Source organism: Dama dama, chromosome 16 (genome assembly GCF_033118175.1).
Source record: "Dama dama isolate Ldn47 chromosome 16, ASM3311817v1, whole genome shotgun sequence".
NCBI lineage: Eukaryota > Metazoa > Chordata > Mammalia > Artiodactyla > Cervidae > Dama > Dama dama.
This window is the reverse complement of record NC_083696.1, coordinates 31,708,677-31,726,534: the sequence shown is the minus strand read 5'-3', so window position 1 is coordinate 31,726,534 and position 17,858 is coordinate 31,708,677. Positions and strand designations below refer to the sequence as shown.

The following is a 17,858-nucleotide window of genomic DNA, read 5'->3' as shown; positions in this document are numbered from 1 at the left end:
GAAGGTATAGTAGGAGATGAACATAAAGCTCAAGTGACAGAGTTGGAAAAAGCATTCCATATCAGGATAATGCCACTTGAGAAAGTAAAGAACAAATCTGCGTGGGAGGCTGTAGGTCGCAGTTTGGATGAAGCGAATGACCATAACTTACAATGAGAAGGGGAGAAAGGCAATGCAGAAGAGAGAGGATGAGGATGAGGACTCTGGAGCCCAGAGCAATCTGAAATGGTCTGTCAGTAGGCTGCACAGGGAACCCAGCTACTGAAAGAGTGGATGCAACAGAATTGGGTGGGGAAAATCCTGGCAGCGGGGAGACTGGTTAGAAAAATATGGCATTACTTACTAGTGGCAACAATGGCTCTACTCCCAAATCCTGCTGTCTTAAAAGAAAAGGCAACTTTATGATCACAAAGAGGCTACTTTTCTTTTTTTTTATTGGCAATTCAATCTCTACATATATACAGTATTGCATAAATTATAAGTGGGTTGACAATTATAGTAACAATACAAATTCATAAGCATTTACATAAAGCGGCTGCTCTAGGTTTTGGTGCATTTTGTGCCAGGTACCTTAGTAAATATAACAAACATACAGGAACGCAGCTACTTCAATTCATAAGAACAGGCTTTCAAAAGCAGCAAATATGTCATCTCATAGAACACTTAAGTCAAATCCAGGAAAATCAGTAACTAAAGGACAAAAGGAACACTGTTTAAGAAAGGGTGGCGATAAAAATGTTAGGTTAAAATATTAGGCTTAAACTTTTAGCAACTGGACTTAGGATCCAGAAAGTGTACACATGCTGGGAATTATAAGAAAAGATCCCCGTGTTCTGCTTCACAATCACTACCTCATTCCAAAAGAACAACTCTGGGTTGCTACGGTGCCCGCTTCCCTGCTAATATGAACTCCTGTTGCAAGTCCTAGTGAAACAAGATGGTAATTCACATACGTGGGTTTTAAAATAAGACTCTTCTCACCCCAAATAAAATAAAGCTAAATAGGCTCTCCAAATGACAAGAAAATCTAATCAAAATGCTGACCAGATAAGAAGGCAGATCACCCAGCTACCTCCACTGGCTGCCTCAGAGCACACAGCTGGCGTGGCACCTCCGAGAGAGGAGATGTGGGTGGTCCCCCCTCTGCCCCGATCCAGCCTGCAGTGGGGGGGACAAAAGCCCATCAGCATCCCTGGGGTTTTATTCCCCAGGTAAAGAACTGAGTGAGTGGGTTAGACGGCTTTTAAGAGAACTTCCTGCTATTTTTTGTTTGGCCTTGCCATGCAGCATTTTGGGGTCTTATTTCCCTGATCAGGGGTGGAACCCACGCTGCCTGCAGTGGAAGCATCGAATCTTAACCACTGGACCACCAGGGAAGTCCCTTAAAGAGACTTTAAGAGCATGGATCTAAGTCAGCTTGAGGTCTCACCGCTGGGCAGACACTTAAGAGTGGCAAAAGAAATGGACTTAAAAACAGGTGGGTGAAGTATTTACCTTCTGATCTCATCACTGGGAACTGTTCGGCACTGTAGTTCAAGGAAAGCTTTGTCCAGTATTTTAATCTAATGGCTGGGGATGTTACAGGGTAATAAGCAAATGAGGCATCTGACACTGAAATTCTGGATAAAAAATGTAGGAACACTATGCCAAGTCTGGGTAGGAAAACAGTGCGCCATCACACGACACCAGCAGTCTAAGACATCTTGCCTCTGAATTTCAAGTCATCAATCTTGTTGGGAAGAGAAAAGATCTACCAAAGCACAGCAGTTAAGAATACGTTTTCTGAAATCCTCCCAGGAAGGCCACTTCCATGGAACCAGTTCTAACAGAAAGGATGCAGGAAGGAGAATTTAACTTTTTCTTTACAGATCAGAAAGAAGACCCAAAGAGAGCAATGGATTCTCATTTTCTGTCCCCTATAAAGAACAAAAGTATCAATTCTTCTGGAATCTAACACACTGGCTTCATTTTCAAATGCATCACTTTATTTTCCTTGGAAGGCAGTCATACATTACACACCTTAAGCATGTGACAGTCACATGGTTTCTTCAATAAGCCCTAGAGCTTCCACAGCTCTCCTGGGGCCTGCAGCCCGAGCAGTCCTGAGGAGTCAAATGTTAAAGCTTTCTCCACAGCCACATGTTCCTTTGATGTTTGGGTTATTGAACACAAACTCACTAGATAATTTGTCTTCAACATAGTCCATTTCTGTCCCCAACAGTGTTAGCTGTGCTTTCTTCTCGATGAACACTCTGACTCCTGAGGGAGAAGAAAACGTGAGTCACAGAACATGAGTCATGCCCACCCTGGAACCTGCTGATTCAAAGCACAACCGAACTTTAAATAGTAACCGCTAACAGAAGTCAAACAAGACGCTTGTGAATCTGTCTCATTTCCTTTAAGGAATGCAGCGCTCAGTTTCCTGTCAGTCCCCTTTCCTACACAATAATTCATGTCAAAGACAATTGCATTAGGCTAGACAGCTGTACACAAGCAAATTCCATGACAATTCTGTGTAAAACTGGAATTTGCCACATGATGAAAATCTGTATCTTCTCAGTAAGAGTTCTGTAAAGATGCAGTCAATAAAATTAATGAAAATCCTGAAATGACATCTGTGCACACAAAAACTGCCAAGCCTTGGGAAACACAAAGGACTATGATACAATGGACTGATTTAACAGGACTAAGTCAGAGTGATCAGGACAAGTGTTCTGTTTTTCTACTTATGGACTGGAAAACTGATAATAACATAACTTCCTAGTTACTATGTAGGTGGAGGTGGGTATCCTCATAAATACAAATGGATTAAGAAAGATTTCTTCCTTACAAGAAACTGAGTCAGATAAGAGGGTACAGGATTAAGATACTTTTATGCATTGATTTTAAAAATAATATTTACTTATTTGACATAGATGCTTCACACCAAAGTGGTTGGTTCATTCAAGTGGTTGAAGTTTTATCATCTTAAAATTTTTAGGCACACAATAATAACCTTTCATAACTGAAACAAGTTAAGTTTCCAATAATCTATTATTGGAAACAAGTAAGTTTCCAATTATCTATCCAATAATCTATCAACTGGTTACTAAGAGCACAGCTCTGGGGTAAACTTGATTGGGTTCAAATGTTCACAAGGCCATTTCCTAACTGTGTGACCTTTCGCAAACATATTTAACCTTAGTACCTCAGTTTCTTCATCTGCCAAATGGGGGCAATATAGAACTATTCTCATTTGGTTGCTGTGTATAAAACAGTTAACATATGAAAGCCTGTCAAACCATGTCTCCCTCATAGTGAGCATTAGCCACCATTCTTACTATTATCATCATTACTCTTCAGGCTTCAGAAGGCTAAACATTTCAGGTAGAACAAAGTGCCCAGAAAAAGTTTGTTTAAAACCCACCATCTTGAATAACTTCTTCATCAGAGTCTCCTTTTGTCTTTGTATATTCTAAAGTGTAGGAAAGGCCATTACAACCCCTGGTTCGGACACCAACTTTCACACCAACCTGCAAAGGCATTGTAAAAGTAAACTTGGTTTTGAAGTAGCACAGATTAAACAATTATTTTAATAAAAGCCCTATCTGACATTCATTTCTTCAAAAGCGAAAGATAAATATTAGATTTCTGTTACAAAATGTCCCTTTAGGAAGCAGAATGAGAAACTAGCATATAAAAATCTCAGCTATCTACACATATCACTACAATGATGGCAGGGATCTGAAAAAGAATAAAACCAATTATATACAAAGAAAGAATACAAAGGGAAAACTGCTCCCCAAAACTACAGTCATCACTACCATAAAAATGAGCTATGTGTTTCTTCCTGTTTTCTTTCAGTCTATTTCATATAAAATCTAAACTTTTTTTGGGGGCTACACCACACAGCTTGTACGATCTTACTTCCTTGACCAGGGATTGAACCTGCACCCTTGGCAGTGAAGGCCCAGGGTCCTAATCAGAGGACTTCCAGGGAATTCCCTAAGCACAGCTTTTATTAGGAGTAGAAACAAAAAAGTTTATTCTCTGTTTTTTCCCACTTAAAACACTTCCCCATGTAATTAACTTGTATAATTATCATTTGCAATTAATGCCTTTGTAATATTCCACTATACCTAAACCCAAGTTTACTACTTAACGATTACTATTAGCCGTTTAGTCTGGGAATAACCATTTTTAAGAGAAGAATTTTAATTTCAAAAAGGAATAATCACCTTTGCTTTTTTAAAGGAAAAAAATATCCAAAGGCAGATACGACTATCTAAGAAAACCGGACTTTCTCAAAAATGTTTTTGCTCTGCCTCATCACGTGAGCCGCTCCCTGAAGTCTCCCTGTGGTTAGGTTCACCAAGGTTCATACGCCGTCACCTGGCAATCTCATTTTGCCTCTAAGTGACATGGAGCCGTAATTCTGCAAACATTCTCGACTACCAGAAAGCAAAAGATTGCAGTCAACACAGACACAAGAAATTTAATAAGTGGTCAAAGAGCACTTTTAAAATACTAATATCAAAATAAATAAAATAAAATAAAATACTAATATCTTCTTCTATGTAATTTTCTAACATTTCCCCAACTTCTATTCTGGGGTCCCATCTTTTTCATGTGTGTATATAGCATTATTATAAGAAATATCATTTCAGTAAGCTGATCTTGTTTCCCTGAAAAGCAGTAACATGTGCTTGCTCCAGTAAAGTAACTATAACGTGGGAAGACATCTGGTGAAGAGCGTGAGTTAGATGCTAAGCCATCTGGGGGTTCTGATGAACCAAAGCATTCAGAGCACTCTCTTCTGTCTTCAAACAAGGAGACAGTAGTCTTATTCACACCTTCAGAGTGACAGCTTTGAGAATATGCGAGGAAATTTCACATACTCAACAAGGTAAATAGTAAACTCCCTGACTGAAATTCTGGAGCACATGTCATAAATATTTAACTTAGCTTTGATCTTTACAACAGGAAGACTCAAAGTAGCAGGAAGTTCAACTATCAGGAAAAGATTCAGGCACTTTAGGTAACTGGAGTTTGGAAAAGGAGCTGCTTACGCCACAAATAACACCTGATGAAGTGTCTGCTCAACCCTTTTCACGTCACGAACAAACTTTCCTCAACACCACAAAGCAAAATTGTGTCAACTGGTCAATTTATGCTCTGGTCTTTAGTCTACCCAAATTGAGTTGGAACACTGATACACTTTATATTTAATAATTCTTAGGATGAACATGCTAGAACTCCCATTACACTGTAACACAGATTGTGCAAAGGAACCCAGAAATTACTCTGTTGTCTAATCACCAAATATTCATTGTCTTGGAAGTCATTTACATATCCCTTAGATAATTAACGATGCACTAAGATGATATGCATACCCCTTGTTGAACAATTCTATATTGAAGAGTATCGTCTACATAGATGAACTAAGCTATGCCTACAGGTCTAGAGCAATGGGCATGCTACAGGCAGTAAATATATGCTGAATAGTATTTGTGGCAGCACTGAAAAAGGACAACCCCAAAGACCTTTAATATGAGAGCCTGGCTAAATAAACTTGTTCAGTGGAATATACTCCTCTATGCAGCCATGAAAAAGAATGAGGACCTTTACATAAGGACAGGGAAGGATCTTCAAGCCATATTATCAGGGCAAAGCAAAGTGTTACCACAGCCTGCATGGCCTGCTTTCACCTAGGTAGGAAAAAAGACACATGCAAACGGAACAAGCAAGGCCTAGGCTGGCGGTCAGGGAATTACTCTGCAGAAGCCAGAGATGCTGCCTAACATCCTGCAATCCACTCTCAACAAAGAACTACCCAGTCCAAAACATCATTGGTGCCGAGGCTGAGAAACCCTGGTCGAGGTATAAATAAAATACAGATGTCTCTGCAAGGACATGAGGAGACTGCCTCTTAGAGGGGAGAGTGAACAAAGGATGTGGGGTGAGAGAGTGACTTCCTTTTCATAACCATCTGTATTATTTGCATTTAACAATCATGAGTGTATTTTACTTTTTAAAATAAAAACCCCTAATTAATCAAAGTATACTGTTTATCACAAGATAAACTTCTTGTGAAAACACAACTTCAATTTGTTTGTAAATATTTGTCTGATCGGTTTTACTTACATGTTCAGGCTTATCTTTAAGAAGTTGTTTTATCTTGTTTACTGCTGAAGGTGTCTGAAAAAAGAAAAGGTTATTAAGTTGTTAGTTATAAATTTTATGTTCTTAAAGCCTTGTATTTCCTAGGCTTTAAGAATTCAGGACTAATCTTTAACAAATTCATGTGATGAATTTATGTTCCATTCTTGCCAAGTACCTTTTGGATTTTATATAGGCATATGAACTCTACTCAATTAAAAGCATTTAAAAAATTAAAAAAAAAAAAACATCTACTAGCAACATCCTCCTCATCCCTCCGTCCTCTACTCCAGTCCAGGAGAGCTCCCTGTCGTAATCTCTACAGTACCATCTCCTCATAGCACAAGCTTTTCCGGTCAGCATCTACCTTGTATTCCTACTCTATGCTCAGCACACTGCCTGAGACACGGAAGGGGCTCCACACTCAATGAGTGACATCAAGTGCCGCGCTGGGAGAGACAACTTTCAGGCACTCTTCCTGTTGCTCATTCTGCTTACCCTAAACCTCTTCAGAGCCAAACAAATGCATGCCTAGAGGAAAAAGTAAGATAGGGTAATAACATCAAATAACACCGAGTGCGCCTCTCATGCCAGTCCCACCAAATGTTTACAGAGATTCTTAAATCAGCATCTCGGGTATCTAAATGAAAAGGCAGAGGAACCAGAGATCAAATTGCCAACATCCGCTGGATCATCGAAAAAGCAAGAGAGTTCCAGAAAAACATCTATTTCTGCTTTACTGACTATGCCAAAGCCTTTGACTGTGTGGATCACAATAAACTGTGGAAAATTCTTCAAGAGATGGGAATACCAGACCACCTGACCTGCCTCTTGAGAAACCTGTATGCAGGTCAGGAAGCAACAGTTAAAACTGGACATGGAACTGAACTGAAGCTAGTCAATGATACAAATAAGAACACACAAAAGTTTTCAGGGGAAATGCTGTTTAACTGAGCCTAGTTGTTCTCAAAATAAGAAAATGTCTTGATGTACTACATGTGTATAGATAAACTTTGATGAAAAAGCCTTTCCAGGGAGAAAGCCTATCCCAGGGCATTCTAGGCCTACGTCTTAGCTGTGTCTTAGCCCATTACTTGGCTTAAACACGGATAAAAGTCCCTCTTCCTCAGGATTCTTGCGAAGAGCAAATGAGCAAATTAATGAAGAGCATCTGGAAGAGTACCAGGAACAAAGAGCCCAACATAAGCCAGCTGTTACTCCAATGTGAGTATGTCATCATGAAAAGACATGTCTTTCCTACTTTCTGTTTTACTAGCTCCTCTAGCTGGCAATGCTATGCAGCTTCTCTAATTTTCTATACAGGCATTTTCTTGGTTTATGAAATTGAGTGGACATTATGACCATCACTGGGGCCAGAGCTCAAGCCTGTGCTGGGGGAGCAGCCTGGATGGATGGCTCGGGGGTGCCCTTTCACTCCGTCTGGTGGGGGCCTGGCCAGATGAAGATGCCAAAGCAGAGTCTGGACCCAAGAAAACTCATGAAACAAATTTAGAAGGTTGAGACTAGCATTAAAAAAGCAGCTCCCTCCCCCCACCCCCAAATAGAAGATAAACCAATGACCTGCACTTGACAAACAGTTTGTTAAACTTTGATTTCAGTTATTAATATATGCTGTGGACATATTTCTTACTGTGTCACTGAAAAAAAAAAGTTAAATTAATCACAGTGGGTTAAGGTTTAAAAAGGCCATTTCCCACGGTTCTACCAGAACAGGAGCCAACAGAGCAACAATTTGGAATGGGATGGGGATGGGGGAAAGGAGGAAATGCTGAAGAATTATGGATTTTTTTTTTTTTTTGAGATTACAATTATGTCAGCTTCAAATAGTTACAGAAATTTTAGTGAAAAAAGTTTTTAAGTGCTTATTTACCTTTCGAAATGACTGCCAGTAAAAACTAGCTTTCCAAATTTCCCGGTCAAATTTCCCATGTGAGAGAAATTAACCTAATTACTATCAAATTACAATCAACAGATTTTCAGTAAATTAAAAAAAAAATGGAGCAGCCATGGGAAAATATTCCCTGCAAGTCCAACCTGATGTGGAACCTTGGTTTAGAGCTGGTGGCTTGGAGGTGTGCTGCTGCGTGATGTAAGATCAGGGCAGGCGTGCTACGCTGCCCCTATGCCCCCTGGTGTTTCTTTTCATCCCAACCAGACCTGGACCTGGGTCAATCTTTGGCAGTGAAAGCACCAAACCCTGACCACTGGACAACCAGGGAACTCCTGAGCCCTATGCCTAACTTTCTAACTTGTCTAATCTGGCTTTACAAAAGTAACAAGTTTCCTTTTTTTCCCAACTCCTGGTAGAAAACACTTAAGCAGCAAACGACAATTCAGAGAGAGTGGTTCCCTTATCACAAAGCGGTTGATGTTCAACATCTCATACTGAAAGGAGCTTGAGGGAAAAATAACCTGTGTGTTGGGGAACTGTCGTTACAGGAACCAAAACGTGTCTTAACTGTCTAGTCAGGCAGAAACCAAACATACCCCACTGGGAGGAGTGTTACTAATGAGGATGGAAAACCTTGCTGAGTACTCATTTCAGGGGAAAGAATCTTCCAAGTGATAGATGTTCAGAACAAGTCAGAACGACTGAACAGGAAACATTTGGGACCTAAGATCCTTCAAGGAAATAATATAAAAACTTCAAAACAACATGTTGCATGCCTAATGTCTCTCCAATTCAACATACTCCCCAAACAACTAAGAAACCCACATCTGTCCAAGAAATTTATGGATAATTAATGAGTATAATTCACCTGAGATTTGGTCAGTGAATTAAAATTTAAGCAGCCCCTGAAACTCAATGAAATATAATGATGTCTTTCATACATGTATCACAGAACAACATTCTTTCATGAGTATCTTTGAGTGAGATATTTTGGCCTTAAAAAAATAAAAGAGTTCCAGTCTGTCTTTGTTGCCGAAATTACAGGAAAAAGCACTGTAGATGAAAAAGCTTTTTTTAACTACTTCATAGCAACATACTTTTACTTTATCCAATGCCATAGGGTTTCTATTCCTTGTAGCAGAAACTTTCCATCCTCAATACTGTATTTCCTTAGTCATTCCCCAGGCAATTTTCATTTTTTGCTGTTTAAGGAAACAAGATTAAAACCCAAAGTTAACTCCATGATTATGTATACTAAATATGAGCCAACAACTACAACCTATTTTATTTTCATAATAAATCTGACATTTTACAGTTTAAAAGATGGCAGATAAGGAGTAGCCAATGAATATATTACAGTATACTGTTTAATTCATTCTTTAATAACTATGGCATTATGGTGCTGTTTCCCTTTTGCCTTTTACTATTCCTGTGTCTGCAGGTAATCATTGTATCTATTCACAATTTGTAGCCTACTTTTGAAAGTTTAACATGCTTCTTATTTGACACATAGTATAATAACATACATATATTCGCTGTCTGCAGAGTACTTTCCAGATGCTTAATGGTTTATATGCACCATCGTTTTATTCGATTCTGTGATTTAGGTATTAAAGATTACACATTCAAATAGTTGCACAGGACTACCAAGTCAAAGAATGAAGAATTATCACTCTCAAACCTTTAAAAAAAAGTCATGATTTACAAATCTCACCAACAGGATTTACTCTAATGTAACTGACCTTTCACTGTTAGATATTCAGGCTACTTCCAATTGTTTCCTGTGTAATGTCCCTTAAACTATCTCCATATACAAGTCCCACAGCTTGGTCACTGTTCCAAAGGACTTCTGGGCTAGTCCTTCAGTGTACTTAACATTATATTGTTTCCATACGCTTCTCAACCAGGTGCAGCTAAAAATTAAGCCTTGAGACACTCACTGTATATAATAAATTAACTTGTCTCTGGTGCATCTAGAATGATGCTGGCTATGTGGCATTAATCTTTACAGCTTTCGCTGAGCTTTAGGCCAGCTGTGGGTATATCTCTAACAGTAAATTACAGCGTCAATGATTCTAATTTGTATAACAATGGAAATAAAGGGCTCTGCCAGCAGTGGGGGTTTCCCAGGTGGCACTAGTGGTGAAGAACCTGCCTGCCAACAGAGGAGACGTAAGAGACGTGGGTTCGATCCCTGGATTGGAAAGATCCCCTGGAGGAGGGCATGGCAACCCACTCTAGTATTCTTGCCCGGAGAATCCCATGGACAGAGGAGCCGGAAGGGCTACAGTTCATAGGGTCACAAAGAGTCAATCACGACCGAAGCGATTGAGCATGTACGCGTGCCAACAGTGGAATGTTAAATCTTCAAATTCTTTGGTTAGCTAAAGTAAAGTTACTCTTGCTCCTGGATGTTCAATACCATTCATCAATTTGTGGGTCTGCCGGGAAGGAGGGGAAAGGGGACGTCATCCTCCCGGGGTGTTCTCTGCAGGTGTGAAGGGTACTGCCCTTGACGTGGTGAGTTGAAATCTTAAGGTATTCTATCAAGGGCCTATCCTGGGCTGCATAAAAGTGCCTGGGACTAACCTTTTAAGTCTTTCTTTCCAGCAAACGGCCAACGTCCCCTGGATTAACATCAGTTACTCCTGATAATTTGGTGCTGAAAACATGGAATCACACTTCTTGCTGACAGGTATAGCACTTCTCCAAGGTTGCAATACATCTAATTCTTGTCAAAATACATCTATGTCAAAACTTACATATTTAGCTAACATTTCTCTCTTCTTACCAGTTTTATTATCTCATTAAATTTGCTCTCATCTCTCTTCACTCATTAGTCCTTTGATGATTTCACCCCTTTTGCACTTAAATGAACATGGTGGTGTTAAATGTTTGCAAAAACACTTGAAAGTTAGGCAGACATCAATACATGTGTTAAGGCCAGTGTGTTAAGACTAGGCAACACATGCTGGGATTAAAATGACTGCAAGCCTGCTACCACAGACCTCTGGTGGAAAGCAACAGGGGTGTGCCCTGGCACCAGCTAAGATCACAGGGAAAGGGACTGAAGTCTGCTAGAGAGTTAAGTCGGATAAATTCACACAACGGACTCCTGCATGCTAACTGGAAATGTTGATATAAGGCAACACAGAGTCCGTGTGAACCGAGCACTGAAATGATAAAGCAGTGCTGGTGACAGAACTGGCCTGCTAAGCTAGAACAAGTAATCGGGTATAAAGGAGCAAGCATGGATTGAGAGCTCAGGTCTGAGAAAGGGAGCTAGGTTATCATTCCCAGTCATTTCTAGAGGTGCCAAAGGCCTGGCCCAGGACTGTGTCCCAGGAGGGTGGGAAATGTAGGTCTTAGACTTAATGGTGTATCCTTCAGAAATGAAAATGGGCTTGGTGGCACAGAAAAAAGGAATGCAGAATATAGGATCATGTCCTTATGGACCCAAAACAGTGACCCATTATGAAAACAAATTCTCCCACCTGATCGTGACTTTATTCTGTTTCGCTAAATCCTAATTTTCCGGCAGCAATTTGCCATAACCCTTCTTATGGCATTAGATTGAACAAAATCCATGATTCATTCTCATCTTTTTTCCCAGTCTTCAGGAAGTGCTTGCGCAAAGGTTTCTTAATCAAGAGTAGCGTGCATGTCTGTGTGCGTGTGAGAAGAACGCTGATTATAAGTTTTCTTATGAAATTAATCTTTTAAAACCGCAAATAGTGACTACTTAATGGTTAGGGGGTTTTCCTTTGGGGCCAAGTGTGTGTAGGAACTACGGTTCCATAAATACTGTGAATGTATTAAACGTCACCGAATCGAACGCTTAAGAATGGTTAATTTTCTGTGAATTTTCCCTCAGTTAAAAACAAAACAAAACTGGGCAGTACGTCGAGGAACCAGTATGCACAGTTAATTCTGTTAAAGAGCTACAGCACGTACTCGGTCCCCTTTGAGTGTGTTTGACCTTTCACCCTGAGTACGTTGTAAACTCACTCAGGGTAGAAATGTATCCTTCTTTGTTAGAGTCACCAGGGCCTAGGACGACTGGAGGCACAGAGTATCTCAAAGCCTCTTCCACCCCAGACATCAGGAAGCAACCCTTTGTGAGCTGCAGCCTTGATCTCCGCAAGGGGGGTGGGCTTTGTTTGCGCTCTCACCGGCGCTCAAGCACACCGCTGAGGTCCTCCGGCTGGGCTCGACTCGGCTCCTCCATAAGGGCCTCAAGCTGGTTCATTCACCCGTTACGCCTGGAATCTGGCACATCAACCTCTAAACCACCTGCGATCCCCAGCATTGCAGCCCCTGCAAGACCCTGCGCGGCCCCAGGGTCCCGGAAAGCCGCGGGGACTGCCGGGGGCCACGCTCACACCGCCCCTCCCCCCTCCGCACGCGGCGGCGCGCGGCCTGCTGGGAAACGTAGTTCCCGGAGCCGCGCCCGCCCGCGCTTGTTTATCTCAGCAGCAGGGGCGAGTAGGCAGTGAGGGCGATGCGGCGGCTGCGGCCCGGCTCTAGGGCGCAGTCGTCATGCCGTGCAGTGCCCCGCCACCCTGACCTCCCATCTTGCGGGGGGCAGAGGTGAGCCAATGTCACCGGCCCGGCCACGCGCCCCAACCACTCACCAGGGTGAGGGCGGCCCGGGTGGGCTGCAGCTTCCTCTTGCTCACAGCCCGGACAGTGGCCCGGACTAACGAAGCCGACATCCTCGCCGTCCTGCCGCCCCGGTCTCTAGGGCTGGAGGTCGGCCATCTCAACCTCTCTCCATGGACACCGCGGGCACTCTGACGCCACAAGCTCCGGCGCACGGAGCCCTGGGCTCCGCTCCTCGAGGGCCCGCCCTCGCGACCGCTATTGGGCGGGCCGTGTGAGTGACGGGCGAGGGGGCGGGGCGCGGCGCTAGGGCATCGGTCACGTGACGCGGGGCGCAGGGGTCAAAAGAAAGGTCGTCACTTTGCCTGCTGTCTTGGCCCGCGGTCTCTAGCAGCACTGGGGCACGTGGAAAGAGCTCCGCCTTGTGGACTCTGGAGGCGCGCGGTACCTCGCCCTGCCCTCTGGACAAGGTGCGGCGCCGCCGATTAAGAGCTCAGAGTCCACAGGCCGCGGAGCTGCAGCTTTCAAGGACAGACTGGATCCGAGGCCCAGGCAGCTCCCCACATTCCCGTCTTCCTTTTTGATTCGGCGAGGCAGTTTTTAGGAGCGTAGGATTACCGCAGATCGATAAACAACTTGCTCCCTTCCGCCTTCCCCAAGCTGCTCCGGAGGTTGAAAGACGGTACTAATGCAAAGTTCGCTTTAGGTTGGAATCCAATCTTACTGTAAGATGTGACTAGGCAGCTCGGGGGATACTCACTTTTATAGCGAGTATCAGTCGATAACTTTATTGAATACCTGTTGCTTGTCAGATTTTGTGACTCCCTTTTAATCCACAAATATTTCCCGAGCCCCAGGCACTATACCCGGGCATTATTAACAGGAAGCCCGGTAAACAGGAGAGAGATCGTGGTAGGAAATGCAGCAGCGGTTGCAGATGGGAGGAAGACACCAGGAAAGGAGGCATTTCTCGTGAAAGTGCTAGAGGTAAAGGGGAAAAGGAGGGGTTCTGTGGACTGGTGCTGGGGAGGATGGATTCTTCAGCAGTGTTTTGATGTGGAAAGAACTATTCAGGTGATTTTTTTTTTTAATTTTAAAATGCCAGGCCAGGGCTGGAGTGACGAGTTTGGGCTAGGAGAGGGCTCCCGCTCGTCCCTCGCTGTGCGCACCACCGCGAGTGGAGTGTCAAGTGTTTATTAGAGCCCAGTTATATTTCATCCCTCAGATCCTACAGAATTGGCTAGTTAATTCATTAAGTGATTGTCTCCCTGCTAATGAGATGCAGTCGCACTGACAGTAAGAGGATGGTTATTTTTCCAAGCCCCGCTATATACAGAAGAAACTGGGATTAAGCGATGGTAGCGTGGAATTTTGGAGAAGGAAATGGCAGCCCACTCCAGTGTTCTTGCCTGGAGAATCCCAGGGACGAGGGAACCTGGTGGGCTGCCATCTATGGGGTCGCACAGAGTCGGACACGACTGAAGTGACTTAGCAGCAGCAGCGTGGAATTTTGGCTCATGTTTGACTAGGTGGGTGATCTAGGTCAAGGCATGTCCCTTCTCATCCCCTTTCTCCTACAGGTATGGTGAAAATTAAACGAAAAGCTCTTGGAAGAGTACAGGGGATACAGCAGCACTCCATAAACTGTGCTAATGGGTAATGGATACCGGAAGATGCCATAAATTGTGAAAATACTTTATATGGTACAATACCATTATACATTTGTCCAAACCCACAGAATGTGCTATGCCAAGAATGAATCTTAAACAATGGACTCTGGGTGATAATGATGTGCCCCTGTGGGTTCGTGGACTGTAACAAATGTCCCACTCTGGTACGGCATGTGGACAGTGGTGGAGGTTGGGGCACTGCACCACACTTAAGGGAACTCTGCGTTCTGCTCAGTTTTACCTTGAACCTAAGCCTGCTCTAAAAAGTAAAGTTGGTTAATAAAAAAGTTTAAAAAAAGCCTTGCCATGCTCTCCTCCAGGGGATCTTCCTGGAGGGGAGCCCCAGGGATCAAAGCCCCATCTCTTCTGTCTTCTCCTGTATTTGCAAGCGGTTCTTTACCATTAGGGCCAACTGGGAAGCTTTCTTTTAGGTTGGTGCAAAAGTGTTTGCGGTTTTATATTATTGAAATCTGCCATTTGATATTGGGATACATTCTTAAATGTGGTTATGTTATATACCATTTTAATGTGCATTTCTCACTTTATGTTTTTTGCTAATGACTTAACTACATGCTGATTTTAGACTATGAAAATGATGTTAGGCAAAAAGCAAATTTGAGCGACTTTCTTATTTGAGTTTAAAATGGGTCATAAAGCACCAGAGACAGCTCTCAACACCACCACCTTTTTGGCCCAGGAACTGCTAACAAACATACAGGGCAGTGGTGAGTCAAGAAGTTTTGCAAAGGAGACCAGAGCCTTGAAGATGAGGAATGCAGTGGCCAGCAATCAGAAGCTGACAATGACCAATTGAGAGCATTATCAAAGCTGATCCTCTTAAAATTATATGAAATGTTGCCCAAGAACTCAACATCAATCATTCTATGGTTGTTTTGCATTAAAACAAATTGGAAAGGTGAAAAAACTCGGTAAGTGGGTGCCACAGGAGCTGACTGCAAATAAAAAAAGATCATCTCTTTGAAGTGTCGTCCTCTCTTATTCGATGCAACTGTACCGAACCATTTCTGGATCAGATTGTGAGGTGCGATGAAAAGTGGATTTTATACAACCAGCGGCTGACTAGCTCAGTGGTTTGACCTAGAAGCTCCAAAGCAAACTTGCACCAAAAAAAGGGTCACGGTCAGTTTGGTGGTCTGCTGTCGGTCTAATCCACTACAGCTTTCTGAATTCTGGTGAAACCATTACATCTGAGAAGTATACTCAGCAAATGATGAGAGGCACTGAAAACTGCGACGTCTACAGCCACTTGCAGTCAGCACTGGTCAACAGGAAAGCACCCAGTTCTTCCCCATGCCAATGCGTGTCACACAACCAGTACTTCAAAAGTTGAACAAATTGGGCTAGGAAGTTTTGCCTCATCTACCACATTCACCTGACCTCTCAGCAACCAACTACTTCTTCAAGCATCTTGACAACTTTTTGCAGGGAAAACACTTACACAACCTGTAGGATGCAGAAAATGCTTTGCAAGAGTTCATCAAAGCCCAAAGGATGGATTTTTATGCTACAGGAGTAAACAAACTTACTTCTTGTTGGCAAAACTGCATTGATTTTAATGGTTTCTATTCTGATTAATAAAGATGTTTGAGCCTAGTTATAATAATTTAAAATTCAAGGTCCAACATCACAAGTACTTTTTCACCAACCTAATATTTAGTACACACTACTCAGTTTTTAGATACTATCACCAACTCAGTGGACATGAATTTGTGCAAACTCTGGGAGGCAGTGAAGGACAGGGGAGCCTGGTGTGCTGCAGTTCACGGGGTCAAAAAGTGAGACACGACTTAGCAACTGGACTAAACAACTCAGTTTTTAACTTGTTGGCTGTTTTGCATGTACATGCTCAATCACATAATCTGCTTGTCAGTGGATGAGGTATACCTCATGTTATCTGCAACTGGTACAGATCCCTGAAAGAAACCGACGCGTTAGAAGAGTGTCTTCATGACTATGTAAAAACTGTGTGCTTATCTCAGAGCAGCAGCTGTTCTGTGGGGTCAAGATGAGGCATGTGTGGGAACTGCTGGAAGTGGTTGCAAGGTATAACCATGTCTAGATTTCCAGTAATAGGTTAAAACCTTACAACGGGGAAATGTTCAACACTGCACTTCAGGATTTCATTTCAGGGTTCTATACATTAAAGTATCCTCTGGGTAAGAAGGCACTGGATCCTCACTATTGTGGAAGGGCAGGTATGATTTCCATTTTGCAGGCAAGGAAAATGAACTGCTTAGAGGTCAGGGGGATTTGCTACACTCTTCAGCTGGAAAAATGGCAGAGCCAGAACCTAATTAAGCAGAGAATTCCAGTCAGTGCAAAGCGTGCTAAATTCTTGACTGCAGCTATCCAAATAAGCCGTCTTTCGAAGAAAAAATAAGTACTGAGCACATCTTTGTAGTTTTAGAGAGATTTGTTAAATTGTTAGCTTTTTCAACAATTTTCTGCCTATAACATGAACCCTATTGACTTAGCTACACAGGATTTTTTCCACTAGGGTTTTATATATATATATTTATTTATTTTAAATAAATTGAAGTATCTCAGAACACCTTAATAGTACCTCTGACTGTGCATAGTGCTGTTACTGTAAACACTCAGCAAGAGATTAAAAAGTGTAGACTGGGGGTATGAAAATGGATTTCGATATTTTCGTTTGTTTTTGAGAGGAAGAGGAAGGGAGAACCCTGGTAGCGGGGCACTTTTGGAGCTTGTAGGAGATAGGCCAGCTGCATTTGCAAGATAGCCACGCCCTGGAACCTGGACTCAGCATGGAACAGATGTACCTGTCCCCTGGCTGGGGTGCTAAGAGGGGGCTGTGACCAGCACCCAAGCAGAGGGAGTGAAGAACCAAGGGCAGCACATTGTCCAGGTCTGCAGGCAAGCACTCGTCACTGCCCCACGGAGTCAGTGTGAGGAGTTGAAAAACTGAACCCGAAGCTATCAAATTCACTGGACAGAATCTACTCTAGGAATCAGAATAAAATGTAGGGAACTTTTTAACATTCTTAAAAGGATATATGAAAATATGGCATCCTGAGAAGGAAGATAATAAGAAAAAACTAAAAGACAGGAACAGGAAGGTGATGGGTGGTAGGCTAGGTAAGTTCAAGAAAATTAAAAGTACAGTAATAAAAAATTGATGTGAGAAATGAATGGCAGAATGACACTAAAAATCAAGCTAGTCATGTGGAGATCAAGCTTGACAAGTTTTCCCAAAAGAAAGGAAAGAGATGATTGGGAGAGGCATCTGAGAAAAAAAATATTTCTGAGAAATAAAATTATGAAAAAGATATATTCTAAAACAAACAAAACTTAGGTGGGAAGAGACACTGGATTCACTTTTGTTTCAGACAAAAGTTAATGTCAAACCTTTGTTTGATACAAAAGGTATAAGGAGAAATAAACACAGAAGCATCCACACAGAAAAATAAAACCTATAAGGGAACAAAAATAAGGTTGGCTGTAGTCTTCTGTGACTATGCCAGAAGACAACAGAATGGTATCAAATCTTT

General features: G+C 42.3%; 1 protein-coding gene across 2 annotated transcripts; it reads right to left on the bottom strand.

Annotated features, from left to right (window-relative positions):
- Positions 1-417: 417 nt before the first annotated feature.
- ISCA1 (iron-sulfur cluster assembly 1) lies at positions 418-12,884 on the bottom strand. 2 transcript variants are annotated; one of them, XM_061163721.1, is made up of 5 exons: positions 12,685-12,822; positions 9,148-9,252; positions 6,124-6,177; positions 3,407-3,512; positions 418-2,259 (listed from the first exon to the last, which is right to left on the bottom strand). In XM_061163721.1, the coding sequence occupies exons 2-5, from the start codon at positions 9,166-9,168 to the stop codon at positions 2,111-2,113; spliced, it is 330 nt and encodes a 109-aa protein (XP_061019704.1). In that variant the 5' UTR covers positions 9,169-9,252; positions 12,685-12,822; the 3' UTR covers positions 418-2,110. The 2 variants fall into 2 exon arrangements, with proteins under 2 accessions (XP_061019704.1, XP_061019703.1); XM_061163720.1 differs by lacking the exon at positions 9,148-9,252 and having other exon boundaries at positions 12,685-12,884.
- Between the last annotated feature and the right edge of the window lie 4,974 nt (positions 12,885-17,858).

Bases quoted from the DNA above. Each gene is read 5' to 3' on its own strand.
- ISCA1 (XM_061163720.1), bottom strand. From the start codon at position 12,765: ATGTCGGCTTCGTTAGTCCGGGCCACTGTCCGGGCTGTGAGCAAGAGG. The intron at 6,178-12,684 runs GTGAGTGGTTGG...TTCTTTTTTCAG, and splicing joins CCCGGGCCGCCCTCACCCTG to ACACCTTCAGCAGTAAACAA. The intron at 3,513-6,123 runs GTAAGTAAAACC...ATGCCTTTGCAG, and splicing joins TTAAAGATAAGCCTGAACAT to GTTGGTGTGAAAGTTGGTGT.